This window comes from Dipodomys merriami, unplaced genomic scaffold (assembly GCF_024711535.1).
Source record: "Dipodomys merriami isolate MVZ:Mamm:240054 unplaced genomic scaffold, mDipMer1.0.p SCAF_11, whole genome shotgun sequence".
NCBI lineage: Eukaryota > Metazoa > Chordata > Mammalia > Rodentia > Heteromyidae > Dipodomys > Dipodomys merriami.
The window spans coordinates 42682004-42695823 of NW_027202382.1; the positions used below are offsets into that span (position 1 = coordinate 42682004).

A 13820-nucleotide genomic window follows, 5' to 3' on the forward strand; every position below is an offset into this window, starting at 1 on the left:
TCATACCTACCATGACCCTGGCTCTTGGCATAATCTGGTCTGTGGAACCCAGGTATTTGTTGAATACTTTTTCATCTTTTTTTTTCTGGTGATACTAGGGTTTGAGGTCTGGGCCTCATGCTGGCTAGGCAGGCACTCCATCATTTGAGTCCTTCTACTAAGCCCAAGTTTTCTACCTTTTACCTGAGAAAGAGTGCTCCTTTCTTCCTTGCAGCCCCTTGAGCAACAGAAGAAAGAGTCATAAAAGTTTATTGTATGAAAGAAAAAGCATGGCTTCTGTACATCTATTTACAGAACGGACTTATTTACAGTAGCAAGATGGAGGCCTTGGTGCCAGTGTGCAGATGCCTGGAGAAGAGGGAAGAGGTGTGGAGCCTTCCCATGGCTCAAACACGGGGAACCTCGCAGAAAGCGGGGACCACAGAAGCTGGTGGGGGGCTAGGGGATCCTGTCCTTCCTGAAGGCTCAGAAGGGTATGTCCAAGAGGCAGAGCTAAGAGTCCACACAGGACCCTGGAGGTGCAAGGAGGTCCTGGAGTTGAACCCAGAACATTCTTGGGCTGATCACAGTGTCCCTGGGGTGCTCTGGGGAAAAGGCCTCTGCTCACCCCCCCGTTTGCCTGAGGCTGCAGAGGGGAAAGGTGGCTGAGCGTCACAGCTCGCTGGATCGGACTGCAGGCTCCAACTTGTGGGACAGCGCAGTGAGGACCTTGTCGAATTTCTCATACCGTCGGGCCTGGCTGCTGGTGGCACCTTGGCTGCCCCAGAGGAGGCGCATCTGGAACTCGGTGCTGAACACCTCCAGGAGCTCTGGCCGGGCCTGGAACCCTGAAAGGAGGAGGTGGGTACAGGGTCAGGGAACAACTTCTGGCTGGGGAGGCTCGGGCTCCCACAGACTCCAGGGATCCCACTCCTAGGCTCCCTTCCCTCGTTCTGCCGAAATTCAGTCTGTGGATGAACATGACTATACAAACTAACATCCAGTCTTTCTTCAACTATCTGTAACATACAGTTTTTAAAAGACTAGACAATAATTGTGTGCAAGCGTTGCTGGCGATGGAACCCAGGGCTTCCTGCATGCCAGGCAACTGCTCTACTACAGAACTACATCCTCAGCCCTTAAAAAAGAACATATTCATGTTAATATTTTGGGAGATCATAGAAGATCTTTCTTTTTTCCTTTCTTTTTTAATTTTTTATTGTCTAGGTGATGTATAGAGGGGTTACAGTTACCTAAGTAAGGTAATAAGTACCTATCTTGTCAAACTTATTACCCTTTCCTTCATTTTCTTCTACTTTCCTTCACCGCAACCCCTTTCCTTTCTTGACTTATATTTTTCTATAAGCTCCATTTTTAAAGAAACATATACACATTTTCCAATTTATATATATGCTCTCTAAAGAAGAAAGTATGAAAAAATATAACAGAATATCCCAGAATATTTACTTCTGGGTAACTGTGTGTTACTACTTGAGCCACAGTCCCACTTCCAACATTTTGGTACTTAATTGGAAATAAAAGTCTCACAGAGGGGCTGGGAAGGTGGCTCAGTGGTAGAGCGATTGCCTTGCATGCATGAGGCCCTGAGTTCGATTCCTCAGCACCACATAAGCAAAAATAAAAAAGCCAGAAGTGGCGCTGTGGCTCAAGTGGTAGAGCACTAGCCTTGAGCTGAAGAGCTGAGGGACAATGCCCAGGCCCAGAGTTCAGGCCCTACGACTGGACCCCCCCCCCAAAAAAAAAGTCTCACAGACTTTTCTGCTTGAGCTGGCTTAGAACCTCAGTCCTCTGATCTCATCCTCCCCAAGTAGCTAGGATTACAGACATGAGTCACCAATACCTGGCTTAACTCTTATTTTTGCTCTATTGTAATTTCTGTCTCCAGTGGACTTTTGTGGCTTGAATTTACTGATGAAAGTAAATGAGAGACAGTGTCAAGCCACTTTCTCTCTGCACCTTTCCAGAGAAGGAGTTCTGTGTCCCGCCAGATTGAACTCCTTGATGACTGAGCAGGTCTCTCCATAGCAGGGCCTGGGCTGGGCACCTTTACAAACCACCTTGGAAGCAGGCCTATCAGATGCCCACTTCACAGATGAGAATACGGAGGTCCAGCAAAGCTCAGACATGCAGCTAAGTTGCTCTGCATCATGACTGACACCTCACCTGACAGTTCAACTAACAACTGCTTGTTGAGGTAGGGGGCGAGAGAAAGGAGTCAGGAGAGAAGGCAGGGCAGAGGGATAAGAAATTGGATAATGCTTGGAGGAAGGCGATACACTGGAGGAGAGCAGGATCCCGAAGATGTCATGGCCACTCACCCTGCAGCTTGACTTCAGCGTTGGTGTGGTAGAGGCCTCCGTGGTGTGCCACTGTGCGAGCGGCCTCGAGGTGAGCCAGAACCACCTCCACACCATGCTCCGTGCTGCCCCAGGGCTCGGGGCCCTCAGCAGGGGCTGAGTCACACTCCAGCAGACTGATGAGTGGCAGGATGTGGGGGAAAGTGGTGTTGCTCAGTGGAGGGCCTTCTGTGGGGGGAGGGGAGGACAATGGTTAAGTGATTAGAGACCCTGCAGGCCTGAAGCTGAGGGGCGGGAGAAAATGGACCTGCCTGAGGGCCCAGATCAAGCCCCAAGGGATCCTGGCTACTGGGATGGACTCTTCCTTTTCCATTTTATAAATAAACTCCACCAGGGCTAAGCCTAGAGTTGGGCATGGCTTACACCTATTTAGAGAGTGAACTCCATCAAGCCCTCTTCATGATCCACACCGGGAGAGTCTGCTAGCCCAGAGTGCTGGGAGCGTCTAAGGCCACACAGTAAGGAGGGTGGTTACCTTTGCCCTCGTTAAGGCTCTTGAGAAAAGGTTTCAGCTTCTTCTCATATAGGAGAGCACCCTCCGTGTGCCGCTGTCGCAGTGTCACCCATGTCTGCTCCAGCCGGGAAATCTGGGGAGACCAGACTGTGAGAGTCCAGCCAGGGCAACAGCCCGCCAGGGCGGCTGGCACAGGCCGCCCCGCTCAGTCACCACCTAGGTGTGATAGTTTACTAATCACTAAATGGAAGTCATTTTAACTCAGAGTGCGCCTCATTCGTCTTAAATGTGGAGAAACTGAGGCCCAGGGAAGGGAAGAAAGAAATTGGTCTTGGTCAATACTTGGAAAACTCGATTCTCCTCTGTCTCCAACATTTCTAGGGGGAGCGAGTGGCTCGCCAGGCAGTGGCTCTGTCACTTGAGCCACGCCCCCCTCCCCAGCCCTCAAATGCCTAGAAATCGCAAACCTTTTCCTGTTCCCACACAGAGCCAACCCCAAGGAACACGCCCCAGGGCTCTTCCAGATACTGGAGTGGGACCCCGTACCTGGGCCATGTCCAAGGCGCTCATAACCGCCGCGAAGCTGAACATGTTGCCCATGGTGCCTCTAAGCTCGGCCGCCAGCTGGATGGTTTTGTGCAGCAGCGCCGCCCGCTCCTCCGCCGAGCCTGTGCAGCCCAGGATGTCCACTGCCAGCATGATGGACATGGTGTGGAACCTGTGGAGGGAGCATGGGGAGAGGGGCGGGGTCAAGGTCAGGGAGAGAGGTTGTGATGGGTTAGAAAGATTAGGAGGCGTGGCCAGAGGCGTGGCTTTTGATTGGTCAGAAAAAGTTAGAGGAGGGACAAGGACGCTCAAGGGGTGGGGCTTATGACTGTCCAGTGAAGCTCCTCGTGGAGAGTTGGTGGTGGGTCTTTTTGGATTTTTATTTTTATTTTGCCAGTCCTGGGGCTTGAACTCAGGGCCTGCGCACTGTCCCCTAAGCCTCTCTGTGCTCAAGGCTAGCACTCTACCACTTGAGCCACAGCGCCACTTCTGGCTTTTTCTGTGTATGTGGTACTGAGGAATCGAACCCAGGGCTTCATGCATGCTAGGCACGCACTCCACCACTGAGCCACCTTCCCAGTCCGGAGAGCTATTTTAAGATTGAACAAAAGAAAAGGCTGAACAAGCCTGGTGCTGGTGGCTCACTCCTGTGATCATATGATCATATAGTTACTTAGGAAGCTGAGATCTGTTAGCATGCATGAAACCCTGGGTTCGATTCCTCAGTACCACATAAACAGAAAAGGCTGGAAGTGGTGCTGTGGCTCAAGTGGTAGAGTGCTAGCCTTGAGCAAAAGAAGCTCAGGGACAGTGCCCAGGCCCTGAGTTCAAGCCCCAGGACTGCCCCCCCCCCAAAAAAAAAATGCTTTGGAAGCTGAGATCTGGACATCACAGTTCGAAGCCAGCCTGGGCAGAAAAGTCTGAGATTCTTTTTTTGTTTTTTTTTTTGGTCCGGTCGTGGGGCCTGGACTCTGGGCCTGGGCGCTGTCCCTCAGCTCTTCAGCTCAAGGCTAGTGCTCTACCACTTGAGCCACAGTACCACTGCCAGCTTTTTTCTTTTTGCTTATGTGGTGCTGAGGAATCGAACCCAGGGCCTCAAGCATGCAAGGCAAGCGTTCTACCACTGAGCCACCTTCCCAGCCCCAAGTCTGAGATTCTTATCTCCCATTAACCATCAAAACGTGGAGCTGTGTCTCAAGTTGTAGAGTGCCAACCTTGAATGAAGAAGGTCTGGCCTGAGTTCAAGCCTAGAACCAGCACCAAAAAATAAAAAGGGGGATGAGTAGGTCAGGAATTGGGAATTGTGGGCGGGACCAAAGCTGACAGAAAATGGATGCAAAAAGAGAAACTAGAGATAAAAGATAAAGTCTTGGAGATACCAGATTGCTTTGAGTTGAATGAGATGTGATTGGTCAATGGGATAAAGCGTAGCCAAACTTTAGCAGGGCTCGATTGGGAGACTGGCTGGGAGACACACCGCCACAGCCAAGGAAACCGAGGCAGCCCAGGGTTTCTTCCTTAAATGCTAGCCACTAACAGCAGGTGCTTGCCTTGCCTTACCTTTCCAGCAGGTCTAGTCGTAGCTGCCGGCCATGGGGGAGGGTAAGCAGCTCCATGCCCCAACGGACTCCCATTAGGGTCTGCATCTCCTTGGTAACGCCCAGTATCCTAGCAACCTGCAAGGACGCCCAGAGGGCTGATTAATTTCCTGTCAGGGTTGGTCCAAGCCATCTGGGAGTCAGAGAGGTTTTTATTTCCTAAGAGGGTAGCCAGGCTGGGATGTCAGGTTTGAATTCTAGCACTTCTACTAACCTTCTGACACAAAGCAAGTGACTACCTTTCTAAATGAGCCTCAGTTTGCCCATCTGTGAAATGGGGACAACAGAAAAGCCTCAGAGGTGCCTGACATGTTAAATACTCACTTTAAGACCAAGGACTAAAATTCCCTTATTCAAGAGGGCAGCCAGGCACTAGTGGCTTGCACCTGTAATCCTAGCTACTCAGGAAGCTGAGATCTGAGGATCACAGTTTGAAGCCAGCCAGGAAAATCTATGAGACTCAAACTAAGCACCAAAAAAGCTAGAAGTGAGCTGGGGCTCAAGTGGTAGAGTGCTAGCCTTGAGCAAAGAAGCTAAAGGACATCTCCCAGGCCCTGAGTTCAAGCCCCAGAACTGGGACTTTTTTTGTGTGTACAAAAAAAAAAAAACAAAAAAACAAAAAACAGGGCAAACCTGAGGCTCAGGGAGGGAACGGACTTGCCCAATGTCACACATGGGGCTAGAACCCAGGGATCTCCCTTCCTGCCCAAGGCTAGACATGGAGAGACATCCCTGCCTTGTCTTCTTTTTTTTTCTTCTCATTTCTGAGCTCTTAGACCAGTGTGGGCACCCCAAACCACAGAAGGAGAAACTGGAGTACAGATAAAACTGGGGTCCTTAGAGGACCAAAGTCACTTCCTGCTTAGCAAAGGCCCTGGCATTGACAATGTATGGGCTGAGAAAGTATTTTGCTTTTTTGTCCACTAGAGGGCGTGGGGGCAGGGAGTCCGGCTTCCTGGAGCAGACCACTAACTTTGAGCAGGCTGGCCAGGGCACTGGGGATATCCCACACCCCATCCCAGTGCCAAACTCCACCAGGTCTCAGGACTGCCAAGTTCTTGTGCCATACTGACACCTGGAGGATATAAGAATATCTTGGTTTGTGCCTTTAAAAAAAATGAGATAGTCGGGCTGGGAAGGTGGCTCGGTGGTAGAGTACTTGCCTCACATACATGAGGCTTTGGGTTCAATTCCTCAGCACCACATAAACAGAAAAAGCCAGAAGTGGCGCTGTGGGTCAAGTGGTATAGCCTTGAGCTGAAGAGTTAAGGGACAGTGCCCAGGCCCAGAATTCAAGCCCCATGACAGACCAAAAAAAAAAAAAAAAGAGAGAGAGAGAGAAAGAGAGAGATAGCCTTCCTCAGTGGTCCAGTCTGGTCTCAAACTTATTCCATAGCCTAAGCTAGTCTCAAAGTAGTAATGCCCTGCTTGAGTCTCCCTTTGTTGTTATTATTTTGTTTTGTTTTGCTGTGCTTGAGGATTTCATTCAGGGCCTCACACTTATTGGCAAGCAATCAAACCCTTGTTCTTTTTGCTTTTATTTTTCAGATAGGGGATTACACTTTTGCACAAGCTAGATTCAAACTACAATCTTCCTGCCTCTGTCTCTCTTTTTTTTTTTTTTTTGTCGGTCATGGGACTTGAACTCTGGGCCTGGGCACTGTCCCTCAGCTCTTCAGTTCAAGGTTAGGGCTCTACCACTTGAGCTACAGCGCCACTTCCGGTTTTCTGGTGGTTTATTGGAGATAGGAGTCTCATGGTCTCTCCTGCCTGGGCTGGCTTTGAACCGAGATCCTCAGATCTCAGCCTCCTGAGTAGCTAGGATTACAGGCGTGAGCCACCAGCGCCCAACTTTGCCTCTGTCTCTTAAGTAGCTGGCTTATAGGTACAAGCCTCCGTACCTGGACTTGTCTTTTGATTTTTTAATTTTTTGGTAGCATTGAAGTCTGAGCTTAGAGCATCGTGCTTACAATGCAGCCACTCTGCCACTTGAGCCATGCCCCAGGACTGTTGTTTGTGTTTTTATTTATTTTTTGGCCATTCCTGGGGCTTGAACTCAGGGCCTGGGCTCTGTCCCTGAGCTTCTTTTGTTCAAAGCTAGCACTTGAGCCACAGTGCCACTTCCAGCTTTTTCTGTGTATGTGGTACTGAGGAATTGAAACCAGGGCTTTGTGCATGCTAGGCAAGCACTCTACCACTAAGCCACATTCCCATCCCCTTGGTTTTTTTGTGTTGTTTTTTTTTTTAACTTGAACTCAGGATTCTCCCTCTCTTAGCTTTTTTGCTGAAGGCTGATTATCTATCACTTGAGCCACACTTCTACTTCCAGCTTTTTAGTGATTAATTGGAGATAAGAGTCTCTTGGATTTGTTTGCCCAGATTGGTTTTGAACTGTGATCCTCAGATCTCAGCCTCCAGAGTAGCTAGGATTACATCTGTGAGCCATTGATGCCCAGTAGCATTTCTTCCTCCTCCTCCTCCTCCTCCTCCTTCTGGTCATGGGGCTTGAACTCTGGGCTTGGGTACTGTCACTGCACTCTTCAGCTCAAGGCGAGCACTCTACTGCTTGAGTCATAGCGCCATTTCTGGTTTTCTAGTGGTTTATTGGAGATAAGAGTCTCACAGACTTTCCTGCCTGGGCTGGCTTTGAACTGCGATGCTCAGATCTCAGCCTCCTGAGTAGCTAAGGATTACAGGAATGAGCCACTGGCGACCAGCTCCCAGTAGCATTTCTTTTAAGGAGAAAATAAGAGATCCAGAGTAACAAAATGACCAGCCAAGTCACAGAGCAGGTACAGGCTAGCTATGGAACCTTCTTACCTCACTAGACCTGGGCATCTGGAAGCCAGTCCCTTACCACTTGATTCCTAGTCCTAAACCCAGAGGACCAAGGTGCTGTCCCCACCCCAGCGCACACCCTCCACCTACCAGGCAGTCAACCTTGGTGACATGCCGGGCCAGCGTCCGGGCGTCCACCTCTGCCAGCAGCTCCTTGACCTTGCGCAGAAGGCCCACCTCCAGTGGCCGGTTGTCTTTGGGAATCAGAAGGGACTGGAAGGTGGCTGGGTTGAAGGAAGAGCTGGATTCCACAACGGGGACTGTGAAGGGCTTGCCCCAGTCCCCCTCAGAGGCCCCATTTTCCGATGGCTCCTTTAGCCTCTCCCCGTAGCTCCTGGCCTGCTGACTGGAGGTGCCCACCGCTGCCCAGTCTCGGCTGCCACGGGCAGGCGGCTGAAGTTGGCAGTAGTGGCCAGAGTCCGGGTCACTGTAGCTGCTGAGGGATGGTGACGGGGAGGCCTTGCTGAGGGTATGCGAGGGGCTGGCATGAGAGCCCTTGTCTAATTCCCCAGAGGGCTTCTGAGCACTTCCAGGACATAGTTGGGGCTCACTGGAGCGGCGGATGGCAGGGGAAGCAGGCAAAGCTGTGGCAGAAGGGACTGCAGGGGTAGCGTGGACACGGGTTACTGCAGAAAGGAGCAAGAGAAGATTGATTACCACAGTCTCCCCACAAAGTACAGTCCCCCCATCCCTGTTTGCCACAGAATAGGTTCTACTACTGCGCATGGTAGTGAGCAGTCCCACCACGCTCTGGCAGACTGACTGGCCTTCAGTGATACGCTGCAAGGCCCAGGGCGGCAGGGGCTGGCATCCCCCTGCCATCCGGCCACTGAAGCCTGGGGAGCCACTGAACTGCTCGCAGGAGGCCCCAGGAAGCTAAGCACTTGTAGAGTTCATTACATCCTGTGTCATCATGTTTCAATGTACCAGCAATCATGGTTTACTGGCTATGTGTCATGTGGCCTACTGGTCAAAACACAATAAAACCATCCTCAAATATCAGAAGCAATAGTGGTACAATGCTTGCCTAGCATGCACAAAGCCCTGCGTTTGATTCCTCAGTACCACATAAACAGAAAAAGCCAGAAGTGGCACTGTGGCTCAAGTGGTAGAGTGCTAGCCTTGAGGAAAAGAAGCTTAGGGACAGTGCCTAGGTCCTGAGTTCAAGCCCCATGACTGGCAAAAACAAACCAAAAAATCAGAAGCAAGATGGGTTTGTGGTTCACTCCTGTAATCCCAGTCCTTGGGAGGCTAAGGCACAAAGAGCACAAGTTCAAGGCCAGCCTAAACAATCTGATGAGACCCTATATCAAAAACAAATAAATAGGGGCTGGGAAGGCGGCTCAGTGGTAGAGCGCTTGCCTTGCATGCTCGAGGCCCTGGGTTCGATTCCTCAGCACCACCTAAGCAGAAAAAAAAAGCCGGAAGTGGTGCTGTGGCTCAAGTGGTAGAGCGCTAGCCTTGAGCTGAAGAGCTGAGGGACAGTGCCCAGGCCCCATGACCGGACCCCAAAAAATAATAATAATAAATTAAATAAATAAATAAACTAGGGGTAGAGGTGGGGCCTAGAGGCATAGTTCAAGTGATGAGCAAGAAAACAGAATGAAAGTCCTAAGACCAGCAAAAAACAAAGAACAAAACCAAACCATTTTTAACAGGGTGATACAGTTCAGTGACTTAGTGCTTGCCTAGCATATGTGAAGCCAGAGGGTCAGTCTTCAGTGGTGAGAGAAAAATAAACAACAACAATAACAAACAAAAGTAAAGCTGGGCATGGTGGTACATGGCTGTAATCCTGACAGAAGGCTAAGGCAGAAGGATCTAAAATTCAAGGCCAGTCTGAGATACATAGCAGACTCTGCCTCAAACACAAACAAAAACAAGAGCCAGGCACTGGTGGCTCACACCTGTAATCTAGTTATTCAAGAGGCTGAGATCTGAGGATCATGGTTCAAAGCCAACTAGGCAGACTGTGAGACTCTTCAACAAACCACCAAAAAGCCAGAAGTAGAGCTGTGACTCAAGTGGTAAAGTGGCAGGCTTGAACCAAAAAAGCTAAGACACAATGTCTAGGCCCTGAGTTTAAGTTTTAGTACAGGTACAGAAATAAATAAATAATTTGTGGGCGGGTGGCTCCCAATGAGCTCAGGAGGCTGAGACTTAGAGGATCTTGGTTTGAAGCCAGTCTAGGCAGAAAAGTTCTCAGGATTCCATCTCCAGTTAACCAGCAAAATGCTGGACTGGAAGCATGGTCCAAGTAGTAAGAGTGCCAGCCATAAGTAAGGAAGCCGAGCAAGAATACAAGGCTCTAAGTTCCAGCCCCGATACTGGCACAAAAATAGATAAATAAACACAAGGCCCAGCCAACCTGGCTTGAGCCAGCCCTTTGTAGCAAAGGCTGCATTAAGTTGGCAGAGTCCTAACCAATCAGTGCAGCAGAACTGGCTGGGGGGTGGGAGGAGCTGAGGGTCGCTTCAGGTGGCTGACACATACACACACTCACACACACCAGAAGCCCACTTCATGCAGTGTCTGGTGGTTAACAGAGGCCTGATGAATGAGGCTGAATGAACACATCAGCCATTCTACCAGAAGGTTCTGGAGGACAGAGCACATGATGACATGATGACATCTGGGTAACAGATCCCCAGCGACAGCCCCGCTGTCTGCCCCCCTCTTTGTTGTTCTTACCAGTGCTGTAGGCTGGGGAGCTGGGGCTCTCGGAGATGGGGGACAGGGGCGAGTGCAGGTCAGGAATCTGGTCCATGCTGAGGGCACAGTTGCGGATGGACTCCCGGGGGTGTGGCAGGGACGTGCTAGGGGGAGACATTGCCATGAGTAGGAGCAGAGGTCAGAGGTCTCAGCCCGCTCCTGGGACCCCCAGCCTCTCCTCTGCCCTCCGAACTTCAGAAGCAGAAAAGGCTTGGGAATTGTCAGATTCTATCTCTCAATGGCCAGGTACAAAACCTAAGAGCTAGGGGAGGAAGGTGCAGCAGGACAGCGGGGGTCAGCTGGCACTGCCCGGGGGGTTCTAGTTGGTATCCTCCCCCCATATTTCCCTGCTCTCTTTCTGCATCCCAATCCGCCTTCTCTCACAAAGCCAAGACAAGGGTGGACACACCCCACAGAGCCCATCAGGCTCCTCAGCCAGAACTCTGCTGTTCCTCGCACAAGGTGCCTTTGTGCAAATTGGAGAATTGTATCCACGCTCCAGGCTCGGGAGGTACACTATCCCCTGTGGGGGCAGAAGCCTTTGCTCAGTCCACAACCTTCCCTTTCCTAGGATCCTTGCTCAGAAAACTCGAGAGAAGGGCCTGGAGTTTGGGGCTAGCCAGGAAGGGTGGGGCATCTAAGGCAGCCAGACCCACCAAAATGGCGCCCCCTTGCTGCTCCAGCAGTCTCCACAGACTCTGGATATCTCAGCACGAGAGTGAGTGTGGCCTGCAGATCCTGACATCACAAGCCAAGCGTACCGCTGCCAGCCTACCTATCCATCAAGTCCTTGGCTGGTGGCACCCAACCCTAGAGCTCAGGGAGATGGAGATGAAGGCCTGCCCAATGCTGGGAACATGAGACAGTGACCCTGTCTGCAAAGAGCCAGGGAAGCTGTTTGCAAAAATGAAGAGAACAGGCTTTAGAGTCTGCAAGTTCTGGGTTCAAATCTGAATGCTGCTACACTCCAGCTGTTGGCTTCCCCTGTGTAAGCCTTCCTCTACAGCTAAAAGTAGGGGCTGGACAGGTCTCCCCGCTCCCAGGCAGTAAGAGTCAACACAGAGCTGGGGCAGTAGGCTCCCTGAAAATATTAGCTGTTCCACCCTTTCCTGGGTTTGAGCTTGATCTTACCCGGCTGCAGGAACAAACAGGTATCATGAACACATTTCTGAGCCAGGCACTGGTGGCTCACGCCTGCAGTCCTAGCTACTTAGTAAGCTGAGATCAGAGTTTGAAGTCAGCCCAGGCAAGAAAGTCTGTGAGATTCTTATCTCCACTGAGCCAGTAAAAAGTTAGATGTGGAGGTGTGACTCAAGTGGTAGAATGCCAGCCTTGAGCACAAAAGCTAAGGAAGAACATCCTGGTCCTGAGTTCAAGCCCCAGTCCTAGCATGCATACCCAGCCTCTCATGGACAAATGGGCCGATGGAGCCCAGCTGACCTGGTGGGGCAGCCGTCACTGCGCGTGACCTTGTCGGCGGTGAGCCCATCAGTCATGGTGACACTGCGCCGTTTCATGTGGCTGCCTTTGGAGCTGGAGGGGCTGGCGGGGCTGGCAGCCTTGCCACCGCCCTGGCCCAGGCCGTAGCTGGCCTCGAGGTAGCGCAGTGGGAAGGTGCGGTTGACTGGGCAGTAGATGATGGCCCCGCTCTGCTCAGACACAGCCTTGCGGCTGCCCACATGGTACCGCACCAGGGCAGGCACGTGGTCGAAGCTCTCCTGCTCAAACAGGTACTGAATGTGGGTGTAGCTCTCGCCAGCCTTCACCACCACCTTGTTGATCTTGAAGTGCAAGGCTTGGTTGCGCCAGCGGCACGTGAGCACGTAGTCCCCCAGGCTGGTGAGCGAGTCCCGGATGAGGAAGTCACCATTGCGCTGTACCAGGGTTTCAGAGACCTGTGGGGAGACACAGGGAGGCTGGAGGGTAACAGGGATAGAAGAGGGCCAGATCCAGGCTACAGGGACCACCAAAGGGTTACAGGGGATGCAAGGCCACACCCAGAATGTAGACGATCCAGAAAACTGACATCTAAAGCCTGGGGTCAGGGATAGCACCACTCAGCCAGGACTATGTCTGGGACAGGAGATTCATGAATGGGAAGGCGTGAGGCCCTGACTGGATAGCACAGAGACCCAGGGCTCAGACCTATCTCTTCACTCTCAGCCTCTGTATCTGCCTCAAGCTGCTTCCTCTAGTGAGTCTGCCCCAGCCCACCCCCACCCCCAGGGGCCGCCTCAGGGCCAGACTGCTCTTTGTGCAGCTCTCCACTTGTATACTTCTCTCCCCAGGCTCTGACTGTAGGCCTGCTTCTCAGCATCCACCCAGAGCCCCCAGCCCTGCAGGAAAGCCACCACCTTTTTTAGCCCAGGGCCTGGTAGGGCAAGTGTTTGGCCAAAATACAGTGTGGATGACAAAAGGATCAGGTAACCCATCAAAACTGAGTAGTTCAGCCAGGCACCGGTGGTATGCCTGTAATTCTAGCTACTCAGGAGGCTGAGATCTGAGGATCGTGCATGGTTCAAAGCCAGCCTGGCAAGAAAGTCTGTGAGACTCTTATCTCCAATAAACCACTAGAAAACCAGACGTGGTGCTGTGGCTCAACAGCTTTCGCCTTGAGCTGAAGAGCTGAGGGACAGCATCCAGGCCCAGAATTCAAGTCCCACAACTGACAAAAACAAACAAACAAACAAACTGGGTAGTCCAAAGACAGATACCCACTAACAAACCCCCAAGAGGCTGATGTATATAGACCAATAATAATAGAATAACAAGTTATAATAAGTCATAACAATAATATTCATTGAGTCACCAGAGTTAGACCTTATGTTAGGCACTTTGAATTATTTCATTTACTCTTCCAATAATCCTTAGGGCCATTACTAGTATCACTCTTTATGGTATAGATGAGGACATTAGGGCTCAGAGATGTGAAGCAACTCTTTCAAGGTCACACAGCCCCAAACTGCAAAGCTGTAATTAATCCCATCCCTCTTGAACTAAAACTATCAAGGAACAGATCAAAACCTATGTGGTGACTGGAGCCAGGGGCTGGGGCTGGCTGAGGTATGTGGAAGGGTCTAGGCAAAGCTGTGGTTCCAACCCAAGGGCCTGCTCACCTCTCGGGGGATACGGCCGTGGTACCAGGCATGGCTGCGGAGGTCTGTGCTGCTGAGCTTCAGTTCTTCCTCTAGCTCCTTGTGCAGTTTCTCTGGTGAAGAGTCGAGGATATACTTCTCCTTGGAGAACTGGACAGGAAACAGCAAGAGTTAGCATTGAGTCAAAGCTCTCTTTTCAGTGTGTATTATGTTTATGAGT

General features: G+C 51.1%; 1 protein-coding gene across 5 annotated transcripts in view; it reads right to left on the reverse strand.

Moving 5' to 3' along the window:
• Positions 1–231: 231 nt before the first annotated feature.
• Positions 232–13820, reverse strand: part of Sh2d3c (SH2 domain containing 3C) — a 41031-nt gene continuing 27442 nt past the window's right edge. For all 5 annotated transcript variants that reach the window (XM_070014110.1, XM_070014116.1, XM_070014103.1 and 2 more), the window contains 9 exons: positions 13622–13750; positions 11946–12400; positions 10485–10609; positions 7884–8419; positions 4918–5033; positions 3358–3529; positions 2833–2944; positions 2319–2525; positions 232–827 (listed from right to left, as the gene is read on the reverse strand). In XM_070014110.1, coding sequence (XP_069870211.1) covers positions 652–827; positions 2319–2525; positions 2833–2944; positions 3358–3529; positions 4918–5033; positions 7884–8419; positions 10485–10609; positions 11946–12400; positions 13622–13750 — 2028 coding nt within the window. In that variant the 3' untranslated portion in view covers positions 232–651. The remainder of the gene's footprint in view (positions 828–2318; positions 2526–2832; positions 2945–3357; positions 3530–4917; positions 5034–7883; positions 8420–10484; positions 10610–11945; positions 12401–13621; positions 13751–13820) is intronic.